General features: G+C 39.6%; 1 protein-coding gene across 8 annotated transcripts in view; it reads right to left on the reverse strand.

The window, feature by feature from the left end:
* LOC126905578 (protein grainyhead) overlaps positions 1 to 16,532 on the reverse strand; it is an 83,531-nt gene that overhangs the window by 25,086 nt on the left and 41,913 nt on the right. For 5 of the 8 annotated variants that reach the window (XR_007704040.1, XM_050685416.1, XM_050685418.1 and 2 more), the window contains exon 3: positions 2,250 to 2,624. The exons of 2 other annotated variants lie outside the window; for them this stretch is intronic. Coding sequence is in view for 5 of the 6 variants with exons in the window: in XM_050685416.1 (XP_050541373.1) it covers positions 2,250 to 2,624 (375 nt within the window). In the remaining variant the exon portion in view is untranslated. Of the gene's footprint in view, positions 1 to 2,249; positions 2,625 to 14,547; positions 15,125 to 16,532 lie in introns of those variants that run through there. One more of the 8 variants, XM_050685420.1, reaches the window with a different exon arrangement.

Below are 16,532 nucleotides of genomic sequence, written 5' to 3' on the forward strand. Positions count from 1 at the left end.
TTTATACGTTTTCACCTGCATTATATATATAGGGGACATGGCATATTGAATTCTTCCTAAATGTCATTGCACAAGCGTCTAATTAGAAAGTTGTTTCGGTCATCCACTAACAACGCTAATGCAGACACAACTCGTGTATTGATATGATAATTATACGCCGGCCGATATAATGTGTCGGTAGTATTGTCGTTAACAAACAAAAAATCGAAATTTCGAATATGCTGCCGTTGATTGGATTTTGTAAGACACTTATACTATGAGTCACCGTCGCTTGTTAATTATTAATAAAACAGCATAATTATCGAGTTAGTCAATAATTACAGCTCGTAATGTATTCGTAAATGCATTGCAAGGTTGCATCAATAACCCTATCATTATGCGAGTCCAGTAAATAACAGACTAATAAAAACAAACTTATTCATTTGAATTTGATTTTTGATAACGTAATTTTGTTTACTTTACCATATCGACGCTTTAAATAACATTTTAAGTCGTATTGTGTTTACATTGAACCTTGTAATTAAACAAGACTTTTTATATCGAATTAGCTTGAGGCTCTTCCAATTTCGGAGATAATTTATTCATGTGTTCATAAAAATATCGAGCTACCGACCTAAAAGACTATATATATATATATACACACAAGTAAATTACAGTAATTAGATGTGGAAGTTAATAAAAATAGTCAGTTATTGACCGCTAAAAATACATAACAGGCATTTTTTATGCAATCTCCTTGGACCGTCGCACCATTTGCACGATACGTTATTTTTCCTATATCTAANCACACAAGTAAATTACAGTAATTAGATGTGGAAGTTAATAAAAATAGTCAGTTATTGACCGCCAAAAATACATAACAGGCATTTTTTATGCAATCTCCTTGGACCGTCGCACCATTTGCACGATACGTTATTTTTCCTATATCTAAAAATGAAAAACACGTATTTTTTTAGTTTCAGGGACCTACCGAATTCATTTACGCGTTCCAAGCATTGTATCGGATATTTTGGGCCTTCGTTTCCATACGTTATACGTTGTAAAATGTGAAGATTTAGGAACGCCAAATTCCCCGTGTGTAATTCACGCGGGTCCCCCTTTTTCACCTCTCCTACTCTACGGAATTGTGTCTCTGCGCGCGTGTGTACGCCGTTCGCTTTGTCACGCCCATCTCGTCGCCGGACGAGCCAATGGGCTGAAAACGACTACAAAGCGCGTCGTTTAACCAAATGTCCCGTACATTATTTATCCGAACGCATGTTAATATTCAAATCGCTGGAGTATAAATTTCGGCACAGGTATTTATAGATCGAGCACGACAATAATGAAAAAAAAAAACAAATTACTATGCAAAAAGAGCGAACCCTTCTCGCCCACGGAATCCCCCCCTGCTGGGGTGTGGTCCGAAATGGAATACAAGGCTGTATAATCTTGTCGAGATTTATTCGTCCGTTAAATTTCGACAATTATAATAATCACAAGACGTATCGGATTTCCGAAGACCTCCGCCGAGATGAAAAACACGACGATTTATATGCACAGCGCATGGGCATGTACGACACAGTGTAAAGGGTTGCCCGCGTGCTATGAAATATTACGGCCGAATACGTTACGACAATGGGATGTAATTGCGCGGCTATTGTGATCGCATTAAACCCGAGGCAATAAATTATAGATCACTGCCGTTGGAGATGCGCGCACCCGTTCGGTACAAAAGCAGCGACGAGAAGACGATACACGATTTCAGTCTAATTCACAGCCTTTACGGCCCCGGGGGTAATACGATATTTAAAAAAAAATAAATACGAACACCCAATGTGTGGTGGCGAAATAAACAGTTGTGGCCGGATGTAAGATTCAACCGAAACGAGCCAACCAGAGATGATGTTGGCCTTTGTGCCCTGTTGATCTAAGAGCACGTTAAAAAAAAGATTCACTGCCGGTTAGGTTAATTTTTGTGTTTATTCTATGTCTACTTACGGACAGACGTGTGTCGGCGGCAAGTATGAAATAAAATGATTAAAGGCGTTAATAAAGCGATATGCAGCATTAGGATTGCACAAGATTAGATTACTATGGTACATGATTTTGGATTATTAACACAACAGGCGCAGCATTTTTCTTTTTTCGGGAAGACGGTCAACGGTGTTTGCGGGGCAGGCACTGTAAAAAGCGAACACGCAGTAGCGATTTGCATATATAAGAGACACAGATTCTACACATCTCTGCACAAAGACACTCAAACTTACTGCCAAATGTCGGCAAGCTTGTCCTTGGGGTCGATGTTGCTGGCCGGCGCCGCGATATGAGGTAGCTTATAGTACTCGTAGACAAAGCTGAGGGGCACGGCGCCGCTCTGCACTTGTTGCTGCCCGTCTGATTGTTGCTGTTGCTGTTCGTCTGCGCCGGATATGTTAAGCATGGCCGACGTGGCCGCGGTCAGTGGATGCTCGTAGTACGAGGGTCTCCAGCCGCCAGGTTCGGCGGGCTGTTCGGCCACGCCGGGGCCCGTCTCGGAATCGGCCATTACGCCGTCGCCGTGGTGGTGCCGCCGCTCGTTGTCTTCGCGCTGGTGGTGCTGCTGTCGATCCTCCTGTTGGTGATCGCTACCACGTCGCCGTCTCCTACAACAACCAGCCCACGCAAAACGTCCGCCGTTCAGATATCACACCATAACAACAATTTTTTTGGAGGAGGAGAAACTTGGAAACTTATCATTAATAACACCGTTTCAATTAAGTTTAATGGGTCAATGAGAGATTTTTTTTTTTATTATATGTTAACGTTTTAGAACTATTATAGACTGTAACCGTTCCGTAGAGCCTTCGCGAATCAACTCGGTACCTGCAGCGTGTTATTAGTAGTGCCTCCGAAGGATTGAATAAACCGACTAATACGAATCCATTAACTCGCACTAAAACGATTGGCGCACAGCGTTGAGAAATTCGGTTGACCGGCATTAAAAAATTATGAGCATACGGATAACACGCGTGAGAAATAACGTTTATGCATTATAAGATATTTTATACCGTTTTTAATGTGGTGTCGAAAGCTGATATTTCGCTGGTTAATGTCACGGATGTATGTTTTTTTTTATTAATATTCTAATAAAAATTCTAATTCGAAATACACGGGACAAAAATAACACGACCGTTTCCGTCGCCAATCTATTTTATTAAATGTCAGACTTTTAGTTACGACGAACGCGAGGGCCGCGATGACTCACACATAATGGCGTTACTAAGTGGTCGTGGAATTAACTAAAAGCGTCGTCATAACTGGTGGAGGGGGACACGTGGTGCTGCAGTTAACATAATTATTAAGGCTATTATCGGTTTCCTTCGGCCTATTAGGAAAATCATTTCGGTAAGATCCTGATGTTTTTAAACCGTTTACGATTTTTTTTTTTATCTTCGGTCGTCAGGTCAGCAACGCTGATGGCAAACAAGAACAATTACAACTGTGGTTATTAGGAGATAATGCGAGCGGCGCCCGGTGCACAAAACAAGTCGCGGCTAATACGATTATTATTATTTTTATTATTAGTTTTGTGAATGAGCGCGCGGATGAATGACAACGGAAGGAGCGCGCCGTGGGCTCCTCGTGCCGGACCGGTTCGATTCGATCAACCGGTTTCAGGTCGCGCCGGTAGCGTCTCCGAATTAAAACCATATTAATCATAAGCGGACGGTATTTTCATATAGTTATTACGGGAAAAGGTCGTCGGACAGGTGCCATTGTGTCAGTAATAACAATTATATAGTAATTGTGCGGCATTACACACGTGTACACGATGATCCGGAACTGGACCAGAGCGGCGCGCGCCCGACTGCAAAACTCGTTCTACGACCCCGTTCCCTTGCAGCTCCCGCCCACGGTCGACGTCCCTCTCTATACAATAATAATAATAATAATAATAACAGTATTACTAAACACGGTGCAGTGCTTTTCGCACCCAGGACACTGCTACTAGTCGGCTCGGAGATAACCAGTTATTATTATTATTGTTATTGTTGTTGTTACAGTCGTCGCGTTGGGTATTGTATTGTTTATACATTACCGTCGAACGACCGTGGTAATCTTTGGTCTCGTTAAATAATAATAATAGAAGAAAATAAAAAACCGAACTTGTTACACATCGAGAATGCGTTTTCATCGAGCCGTTTATTGCGAGCGGTTGTTCTCAGATTTTTTTTTTTTATTTATCTCATGCCCAAATCGCAGTTTGATTATATTTTCGATTAATGGCTACTGACACACGATCGTCGACGGTTACCGGCAAATGAACGACGTTACGCTTGAACCTCGTAAACGACGCAGATAATAAAGATCTTATGCGTGTCGCGACTGACGCACATCGACGATACAAGCATAGGGTACGGCAGGACCTCCTGTAGTGATTAATTGTTTTATAAGATTTCCAAATATCGTCAACAAAGGGGTACTGCGGGAGATGAAAAAAAAAAAGTGTATAATAATATGAGAACTGTAATACTGAGCCTCTGCCTCCGGTATGCGTACAACACGAGGCTTGATGCTGTACGACGGTGTTTACACAACCCTTTAGAAAATTATTTACGACCTAGTCTTTCGCAATTTTTTTTTATTTTGTTGCGCACAATAGGCAGCGGAGGGTATAGGTATTACATGTCGGCGCAGTTGATGCGAAAAGGATTTAAAGGTCGACATTGACAAATGAGCGGAGCACACCGCGAGCGTGTTGTCTCGCGGCCGCGTTTATCGTTTCAATATTTGTTTTTTCACTAGTGTCGTATGATAGAAACGCCGCGTACAAGACAAAAAATGGATTATAAGCGGCGGCGGTAGCATTTGAATACACCGATTAGAGATCACGAGGATATACAGCACAACTGGAGAGAGTAACGGTTTTTTCCTTCTCCGATACACTACCGACGAACACACATTCTCATGCGATTCCCGAAAAGTGTTCACGGTTTGATTATTTCCACCCTTCGAACGGCAAAGATAAGACTGCCGATAACATAATAACATTATGTAGGTCAGATCCCTCCTCTTATCTAGTGCCAAATCTAATTTTTTTCGCAAAAACTCAAACACTGAAAATTCAGAGGGCAAACAATCCAAACACTATTTGGGTCTTTGCACAACGATTTTTTTACCCTCGGCTCGTACGTAATCTCGTCTCGGTAAAAAAAAAAAAAAAGGTAAACTCGGCGTCAACGCAATTATGTCGTTGTACGAGAGAAAACAAACAAAGAGACGCTTTTTAACGGTGTATGGGTATTATCGTAGGCGCCACCCCATCTCGTACGAGTCTACACTGAAATCAGGTTCACGTTAGTATTTTGGTTGATGTTTAATTGCCGGTTTGATGTTTAGCGTGGTCGACGCACATACTATGTCCCATGGGAATTTTCACGGCATCCCGGCCCAAAGGAAAATTATTTACGAGATAAAAAAAAAAAGTTACCTGAGTATAATAACATAGGCCCGAGCCGAGGGAAATAACACCGTTAATTTAGTATACATGTACACTAGGTAAAAAAATCGAATTATGTGTCGATGTACACATAAAGTATAGTATACACGTATGCAAATGACTGTAATCATACGAAGATGATTATTGCGCCTTCAGGACTTCTTAGGCCGCGCAGCCATTCCAGGAAGAGACTATTAAAATGCAAATCCTTGTGCACGAGAATAAGACAATGCGTCATCGCTCCGAATAATAACGACACGGTAAATTGTCCTCTATTAAATGTGTCCGCAACGGCATTATTATAACCACATAGTTACATACGGCCGTTGCGATCACACGTTCAACTTAACCCAGATAGACACTGGAGAAGGACGAGATGATAGTTGCTGAACGGGCAACGATAAGTACCATCGGCCTAGAGTCGGTCAAAAACGACTTTAATGACAATATACACACACGTCATTGCAAATGCGTCCCAAACGACACCCTGCGAGCGGCATTTTATTGAATTAGTACTGGACTTTCTTGTTTCGAGTAAGGTCAGTGCAAGCGAGTCGGTTGTTAAGATTTTTAAAATGTAGTTTTCGATTTTTCTAAAAACAACGCAAGAGCGGAGTTTTAAAAATACCTTTTTATACCTGTCGCCACACCGGTTTCCCGAGCACCCAGGAATAGAGAGAAAAGCGGTTTATCTTCAAGTGCAGTTTTCCTGTGGCACGCAAAAGTCACAATATTTACAACGACCACCACCCGCCTCGTGTACACAATATATTAACACAATGTACACATGTGACATATTATGCACTTGTTATATTGTCATAATGAGAGAACTCGCTCTAGTAGTAATATATAGAGTAGTTCAGTGCATTGTGACAGCTGTACTCCGGAAATGGCAAGGTCGTGGAAAAAGATCACCTTGTACCGAACAACCACCACATGTCCGAGTATAATTAAAAAGACAATAATTCGGAAGCGCGGTACAACAAAAACAGCTAAACTTGGAATTGTCTATTTGCTCAATATCACTCCGAAAAGATTACAATAGCTCATAGAATACTCATACTCAGCAAATCGAAAATGATCTATGGCGGCTAAAACCTAATCACGTGTAATGCATTTAAGTATACGATTTGGGAGGGCCCGACGAAAGCCGACATTAGACCGCGAATGTTGCCGCCTGAGCACCGTAAATTGCTTCGGGTGTCTTTTACTATACAGTTAAGTTTCAACCGCAAGACCCATTGGAAGTTGAATTATGATAGAAAATGATGGTCCGTCGTTAGTTAACCAAGTTCATGTACGCTAGGCAACAGTTAATTTACCAAATATTTCACATTTTTGTCGTGCCCGCCGAGTGTTAGTTTATTGTTTTTCACAAATAATGTAGTAACCCTCATTTTCGTGAAAATCAGTCACAGAATCGAAACAGTTATATGCACTGAAATGCCGACCGGGTGTGGACGTTAATGAAAAAACGAGCCGTCAGTGTACATTGATTTCCAAGGAAAAATTGACATTCATCATTGTGAATTATTACATGGACAACAAATGATGACACATCGTGTACATATGATCGAACGACATTGGTAGAACAACGATTAAAGCGTGTTAACAAGGCGTTAACACGGTAAATAACACAACGCAGCAATTAAACATCGGTTGTAATTAATATGTATGTAGTTGATTCAGCCAAACCAATGCCTTTTTAACGAGAGTGGATCACATTGAAAGGTACGTTATTATTAGAAAAATGATTATTATTTAGTACGGATCCACAATAGACGACACTTCGGCCTACATCCGAATGCCATTCCTGTCCAAGGATTATTTTCAAATGACTATGTCAGTATCGCAATCATTCTACTGTGGATTTAAGTGCCATTAGCTGAACTTGTCGCCGAAAAATATCGAATTTGCGCCTGTAATCATAATTGGCATGATAAGCAAAGTGAGATATTGAATTCAATGTGCGACCCCGTTGTGGCCAAAGTGAAACAGAGACAAAGACGGGAGTGACGTAGCAGCGAATTAACACGACCGTTTGAAAATCCAACACCGCAAACCAAGTACCGTCCAAGAAACTCGGACTCGAGTGAAAACCGAAACATTGAACGTTAGTAAGATATGCGGTTTACTGGGTTTTTCTTTAGGTCCGTTACATTTGATCGTTGTCGAACATGATGCGAAATGTAATTTTGAACACATCATCACACGGCGGCAGGTGTGGCCGAGTATGTAAACGCGGCGGTATGTTACCTTTGATTATTTTCGCAGTGATAAATATGAAATACCTGCGCAATGAGGTTTAACCCCAGAGCGGCATCGTGAATGAGAAACAGGTGGATAGGTACGCGATGCTAAACTCGTATTAAAATGCGCTTTATTAAACCGGCCCGAAAGGTTTAAAAACTAAACAAATGACTCGGTGTTAATAACAATATTACGGTAATTATTAATGGAAAACGCGCATTAACACCCGAAACATGGTTGTAGTTGTTCACGTGGGAAACAACGAGCAGCACACGTACTCTATTACTTCTCTTGTCGCGCCATCGCAGTTAATTATCGACGAACGGTTTTCGAAATATACATTTTTTAAACTACACTAACGCGGACGGTCAATTAAAGCGTCGGCGGCCATTTTAAACGCGCATTACACGAAGATAAATTTTTTTTGCTTTTGTTCGATGATAATTAGTATCGGTGAAACGCAAAAAACAATGTCAACAGAATGTCGATGGTCGTATTTCGAAAGTTGGACATATTCTCTTGTAGAGATTGTCGATTCTGGTCACGTGTAACTCGCCACAATGAAAACTGCCCTTACGTGGAAACGGTAACGGCCTAACATCGGTCTGAGAATATTGCCTTCGTTGGTTTTATCGACCGACACCGACTTGGTCGTGCTTATCGACCGGTGTGAACGACTATAGGTAATTGTTGTTTTTTGATGAGAGTTTAGGCGAAATAGTGTAATAAGATAACGACCGTTAAAAATCATGTCGGCGTTTTAGTACACGCTGGACAAATGTGATGTACACGAATTTACATCCGAAACGCAGCAATGTCAAAGTTCACGGAGATCCGACTCGGTCGAGTTTGGTTTCAAACAACAATCGGGGCAATTTACACGATAAAAAAAAAAAAAAAAAAAAAAAAAAAGGACTCATTAAACATATACTACGGCCGCAGTCGCACATTACACGCGCGTTAAGTGTGTACGACGACGTGTGTGCAATAAACTATAATATCATACTCGGCCGCCGGCTATCTTCTGACTGATTAATATCCCCTAGATCCTTGCCAAGGACGATAATAATAACAAACAATGTACGTGTAAAATGTTTGTCCTGGCCAATAAACGAATAATACACGTGCGTGGTGCTTTACATAAACCACTTGTTGAACTCGGCGGAAATCGTGATTTCAATCGAATACCTCCATAGGAAACCTTCCAACATAAATATGACAAATAACCAAACGGCGAGACTATTATGCGGACGCAGTCGGGCGGCTCGTTATCTTGATGTGTTGCAAACCGATGCTGCACAGCGGATATCATGACACGCGGGACGACGGACTGTACACGTTAGGGCACAATCGCACTACCAGAAAACCGCGGCCGTCCGCGTACTATTGTTGCACGACACGGTGCGCACTTACACTCCGTATTTGTACACGCACTCCCAATTATGATAATATTATATTGTGATCGACCGTACAAACCGGTATGCGCCCGGCGAACGTACCTACGTGGAGTTTCCCATCGTGGCACGCGGCCGAGGGTAATTTCTTGTAATACCGGACCCCTTGTCCCGGACGTACTTGTCGGACCAGAGGTGAAAAATACTACAGCAACAGTTACTTTACTACAACTACTACTACTACTACTACTACTACTACTATAAAGAACTAGGTGCACTACGCCCACGCCAAACTGTATCTAATGAGAAGCCGGTTCCATTTCATTCATGCCCAAACAAGACAAATAATTACACGACGATCGACTTGAACCAGCGCCCGCCGTCTGGTTACGCTCAAGTTATTCCAATAGGTGGACAATGTGGAAAACGTGTTTTACGCGATAATAATACATGTGTGTACATAGACGGTCGCGGGGTGTAAAGAAAACTTCCGCCCCGCGCGCAGAATTGTGCAAACACCGCACACACTCCGTTAAACAATTATCGTCGCCATCCCCTCGCGTGTTGATTCCGATTTCTCAATATGTCCTCATCACCGCTATTATTATTATGTACCTCTGCGATTCTCTCTTTTCAATAAAACATTTTGTGAGTCTATAAACTGAGCGTATCTTTTTTTTTTTTTTTGCTCTCCATACGACTGTAAAGCCGCATTTTGATTGGGACACAATGGTATGGTGGACTGACGTCGATCGTAAAACGAAATTGGTATGGGAATAATTCATGTGTTTAAAATACATTTTTTTCTATCTCTTCCGTCTCGACCGGCTACAACTGTCATCGATCCGTGCGGGGCCAATTACAGAATAGCGCGCCGGGGGTAGTCTGCGCGGGGTAACCGACTACCGGGACGACGCCGGTGGAATTCTAAGCGCGCGCTTTTGTCGTTGTGACCGGAGGGAAAAAAAATTGTACACCAATAAATAATGACGCTGTGCGCGCGCATCAAGGTAAGTGTATACTCATCTACAATTCGACGCGAGTACAATATTGAAAATGAGCGCGGAGGCCGTCACAGGGAGTATGTGTACATAATAATAATAATAATAAGTGGGTTCGATGAAAACGGAATTGCTGTGGCGTAGCGACGACGATACGTCACCGTCGCTAGGAGGGATACCGATGTGTCGACGGCCAGGCGGGCAAGAGGCGTTGACTATGGGAAAGCTACGGTATAATTTGTGACAGCGCGCGCGATGTCATTGGTCGAGCTCATCGGCAAAGTCAATGACTATTGGCCAACGACGGTCCTTCGCATACGAATTAATTACTTAAGAAAGGCGCGGCACTCGTTGAACGTTTACACGAAAAGTTGCTCAAATTAAACGGATATAAGGAAAATGCCTTGCGACATTTTAAGCTCGTCATTATTCCGAGGATACTGTAACGTACAGATAAAAATGTTTATTACAGATTTATGTTACAGGCCCAATTATTATAGTGAAATGTAATTAACAGGGGCAACCTGAATCGGATTGAACTTATCTGCATTTACATAACACAAAAAGACAAACCGCGCCATGTTAAATATGATTTTGATAACTAATTCACATTCTACGCGCCAATGTATCACTTTAAGACTTCACGAGTGTAATTATTACTATCACGTGGTAGTGGTCACCTATATTATATAGGTGTAATTATATGTTAATTTCTTATAAACTTCAATGAATGCAACCACACGCCGCATACAGTTTATTTGCAACCCACGGACAAGTGTGTAGATGTCTTTTTCCTTCGTTAATATTTTACTGTAAGAGTCGAGTTATTACTCGTAAGTCAATCGTTGGTAAACGGAATGCGCCGACCGTTGTGTTTTTTGCTGCTTTTACAATTTAACACAAACGCCCGCGGACATGAGCGACAAAATGGAAAATTCTTTCACAATAATTACAATTGAATTTATAACCGTACGGGATATTCGATTGATATTTTTCTATCTGGGTACATTAGACGACAATTTATGGCTGAATACGGTAGAACGTTAATTGAATTTTTAATGTTACAACTCATATCTCATTACAGCGACCTAGTTAACATTCGACATTACTCGATTAATCAAAGGTGCATTTACGTTGTGCCGTTTTCCAAAACGACAATTACAACAACGTCTTAATGATTGGAAAAATGTCTAAAATTGTGGGAATTATCTCCAATAGCGAAAGGATACTCGTCGTACCTGTCTATCTAATTACGGCCGAAATGGTTTGGCGAAGGTAAATATGCGAATTACAAACGGCAACAATGGTCAGGTATCATTGCGGGAACAAAGGCGTAATTTCCCAAAACGTTATGCGTGACATCTAAATATGCAGAAAACCCATTACGAGGAGAGACCGGCAGCCGCGGGCGCTGTGGTAGAGTTACGCCATAAATTTTACACGCGTTCCAAATACATTACTAAAAGGGTATTTGTAGTCCGCATAGTGTATAATTATATTAAAAACTGTGCGCAGGCATATTGACCACGGGCGGCCGTTTTCGGATTCGGCGGCGTTGTTAAAATTCCACTTAACCGGTTTCCCAGGACGGAGACGACATTTCAGTATTTTTAGCGAAAAAACACGGTAAATTAACACACGAAACGGTTTTCTCGGTAGAAAACTGTAAATCCGCGCCAAATATAATCGTTTACATCTAAGTGTACACACACACACACACAAATGTATATATATATATTATAATAAACGGTACGAGATTACTTTACAATCGTACATCACATCGCATCATGGCCGTCACCGTCGGAGGACCCCCAAAGATTTACATTTAATCATATCGCATCTTTAAGCGTTATGTAGACACACGCGTATAAATTTATTTTTTAAGCGTTTTACGGACAGCCGCTGCCGCCACTCGTTGGTCGGTATGCAAAATGCGATTATCGTTGACGGCGCGAATCGCAAACGTCTATTCGGATTAATGGTGCCCACCGTCATCTATAAGAAATTTTTTAATATCTTTTTGATTCACCAATAGAAAAATGTAATCGGAAAAAATAAATGTAAACGCGTGAATGTGTTAAAGCTTTCGCGGATTGTTTACAATATTAATTCATCAATAGCATTTGAAGAGAAATAATTACAGAAGAACTAAAGTACACACGAGTAATGATAATATAGATGTGCTAGTTTATTATTTCTTAAGGACAGACCAAACCTATTAACGTTTCATGTTCCGGTCTTGTTCTTGATTGATGGATACATGTCGATCTTATAGTCGTTTCCGAATCGTCGACGACTGTTCATTTATAATGAAAACGTTTTTTTTTTTTTCTTTACTTCTACTTATTGATTAATGTTCGAAAGTAGCGATATTAATGCCCACTTGACGATGATCACGGCCGGCCGATACATGGAAAAGTCTATAGGTTTTTATTTTATTTATTTTTTAATCTGTACCGCATTGTTATGAGTTAGCCTTCGAACATCGTCTACATTTTAATTACATCATACATGTAAAAAGAAAAAATACATAATTACCGAGTACACACACACACACACACATACCAAATACTAATTATCTACACGAGAAGTTGTAACAATAATCGGAATCGAAACGGTGTTGGCCTTAAAACACACGGATTTTCTGTCTACGAAAACTGACAAGTAGAAATTAAAATGTTATAATAACCACAAAGAAGAACAAACGTTGTAACGCGAAACCCGTCAGAAATATTTGTTTTCGTACCTAAAGGACATTTTTAAAAATATGAAATTGCAAATTTTAAGAACCCCCGGGGTTTTGCCGTCGTATATGTGTATAATTTAAAAAAAATCGAGCATAAATTAGTTGGCACAATCACTTACGTATGATAATTTATGCAATTTTAATACATAAACTAGAGAATTATATTTAATTTTTTAGTTATAATGTAAATAATATAATTACCATTGGATTTATCAAGAAGAGAATAATTATACAGCGTTGCAACAAAGAGTAGTGAACCGTTGGGGGAAACAAAGAACCGCATTTTTTAACTAATTTCAATAGAAATAAAATATCATGGAAAACGATTTCCGCGCATTTTGAAATATTGTCGTGAGATTTAACAACAAGCGTACAAAACGCACTTCGGAGGGGTCACCTGTGGACAATACTGTGCACACATCGTTTGGGTCTGGTTGTTATAGCCGTTGATACATATAATTCCACGGGCACAATAAATACGTGGGGTAACTGCGGAAGACCCTCGAAAGTCCGTTCGACAGAGAATATTTTCCCATGATGTTCTTATGTCCCTGCACCGCGCACACAAACATCTACGGCTAGCACCGCAGTGTCCCTGCAGAAATCAGCTGGACAAAGGTCTCGGCGGACCCCTTTGGCAGGGCCTTTTGTCCGCCGGTCGTCGCACTGCGCGTCTTGCGCATACTAATGCACGTGTAAAAAGCATTACAGTCGGACCCCAGTCGGATCTTCACCGCCGGCTATTCGTACACACAACCAAGTTAATTCCATTGTCTTCGCAACGGACAACAGAGACAGTAATGAACAGACACCCATAAAATATAAATGCACAATTATAGTACGACACGATCAAGGTTTTTGTTTTAACGGCGAAAAATTCGTTGAGAAATTCTACACGAGTTTTGTATTGTTCAAGTCGGACACATAAAAAATTAAGGTTCCTAAATACAACGCTTGAAATATTTTTAACGAGCGCGCAACATGCACTTGTTGCGCGGGCAATGGTTAAAATAGATTATTTTGAAATCAATATGTAAATATCTCCGTTTTATCGCGGATACAACGGCAACGCGTCAACTGTTACAAACGTTTTTGTTTTTTAATGATTCACTCGGAAGGCTCTCAGATAGAAGGCGTCTACTGCAACTGCGAGAATCTATCGGGTTCGAACATTTTAATGCAATTTGAATACATCATGGCCACGTTTGAGAAAAAATAAAAATATGTTAAGAATTTCAATTGAATTTCAAACAAATATAATATTCAAATTAAATTCACGGGAAAGTACAAATGATAACGGAAATAGATAATCTAAATTATTATTTTTTTTTTTGCCGCCACCCGTTGATATGTGAATGATAATAGATTAATATTGTTTATTATTTTTCTTAAATTTAGAAAAAGAGTTTAGTAAAAGTAAAAACCGAATAAAACGTTCTCGCCCTAAGATTTTCTCATATTATAACTAAAAAAAAAAAAAGTGACTTTATTCAACGTCAAAATTGCAAAAATATAATTTTTTTGAAAATTTGTTAAACTTGTATTTTTACAAAAAAAAAAAACAAAACCATTTTCACGTTGAATAATAATCACACTACAGGCAATGATTGTGGTGATAAAAGATAAAATGAAATCGGTGAATAATGAAGGATAAAAAAAAATATAATAAAATGAAAAACAATTTTAAGTTTTTACCTTTGACGGGATAAATTCCTGTATATTTTTCTGGAGCAGGTCACAAAAAAAAAAAAAAATCCAAGAAACAATCCGTTTAAATGAAAAGTAACAAAACAAGAAACGCACAAAATGCGATTTAAATTTATAGTAAAAGTCAAAAAATAAAATCTCGAGCGAACGATAAAAAAAAATAATTCACTGCGACTTCACGACGAATGTTTTTTAGATTTCCTCGGACCGAACAACGTGCGTGTACGTCTAAGTGTCGTCGCACGCGAACTCGACGGATGTGTCCAAACGACAAGTGTGGCGAACGAGTGTTGTTAGCCCGCGAAACGCAAGAGAGGCGGTGTGACGACTGGAGTTTTGCAAACCGAAGAAATAATAATTGTTATTATAAAAATAATAATAACGATAAAAATACTACTAGTATTTTATTATTAAAATACAACCGACGTCGGTATCCGACGGCTTGTCGTGTGTGTGTGTGTATGTGAGAATGTGTCGACCACTACAACTGCAGCAGTAGTACACCGCGTGTGTGTTCGGGCGGCGTCGACTGCGACGGTGGCAATACTCTACTGACCGGCGGCGGGGTCCACTGTGTTATTTTTTATTAATATTATTTCGTTATTCTTTTCCTCCTTTTTTTTTTTTTCAAACGTTTATTTCACCGGCTAGCGCCCGCAGAAGAAGACGTATGCGCGCGCACGCAATCTCTCAGGTGGTTCCTTTCCACCACCACCGCTACCGATTCACCCTTATGACAGCAGTGTAAGGCTCCCCCGAAGGTGGGGTCTACGGCGCCTCGCTCAGTCTCCCGTTGGTCACCACATTTCCCCTCTCTGCGTGTTGACCAAAACGAAAATCAGGTTTTTTTGAGAAACAATTATTAGTTTAATTTAACATGCGCGCGGTGTTTGAAATTTATTCGCTACTCTGTCATTAAAAATCTGCTGCCGAAACTGTTTTAAAAATGCCAATTCCACTTAATCGGCCAAGTGCTAATGAAATATCAATACCCATTACACGATTACCTACCGACGACAGTTATATCTATTTCGGTCCATTATTCCACTACGTTATAATGATCATTTAAGATCCGTCGACTCGTATGAAATTTTATTAAATTTTCAGTTTCAGTAATCAAGTTTGATCATGACAATAAACGACTACCAACGGTACTGAGATATCGAAGAATAAAAATTAAGTTTCCCATAACAACCGCGGTTGACAAGAAGACAAAAAGAAAGAATCATTATTTTTTTTTTATAAATAACATCACATTTTATTATACACATTTGTATTACAGAATTATAAAAACGGAAATTTAAATAAAACGTTTACTCAAGAGCGTATTGGCGAAAACAAGATTAATTTGACAGAGATATTATTATTAATTGATTTTGGAAAAATACGCACTCTTTGGATTAACACAAACTAGCTGAAGTCACACCATAGAAAAATAAATTTTTTATATGTTTGTCGATGATTGTACTATTAGAAAAATATGTCAAATCTTATAGCGTATATACTTAAGAGTTTATTTGAAACATTTTATAAACAAAAAAAATTTACCGGTTATGAATACTATTAAATGAAAAGTGCGTATCTCTTATATTTGTTTGGTGTCATAAGTGTATCTGAAAGTTAAAACTAAAACATGAAATAAAATAATTTTTAAATTTCATTTTAAAAAATCAACTGCAACCAAGAAGATAGCAAACAAAGGATTCATTTTCTTAATTAATATCGCCGTCATGAAATGTGACCCCACATTAAAAGATAATGCGGAAAATCTTGAAGTTTCAACAGATATTGTAGAACAAATACAATACATTCTACAAATATTTATAGAATAGACATTCAAAATACACATAAAACATAACGACGACAATGACAGGTTCATAATATATTTCAATGTTTTTGGGGAGCGAATCGCACGAATATTAAGTTTGACATTCAAACACAACATTTGGTGGTTATGGCACAGCTCAATATAT

Source organism: Daktulosphaira vitifoliae, unplaced genomic scaffold (genome assembly GCF_025091365.1).
Source record: "Daktulosphaira vitifoliae isolate Bord-2020 unplaced genomic scaffold, ASM2509136v1 Scaffold_4, whole genome shotgun sequence".
Lineage (NCBI taxonomy): Eukaryota > Metazoa > Arthropoda > Insecta > Hemiptera > Phylloxeridae > Daktulosphaira > Daktulosphaira vitifoliae.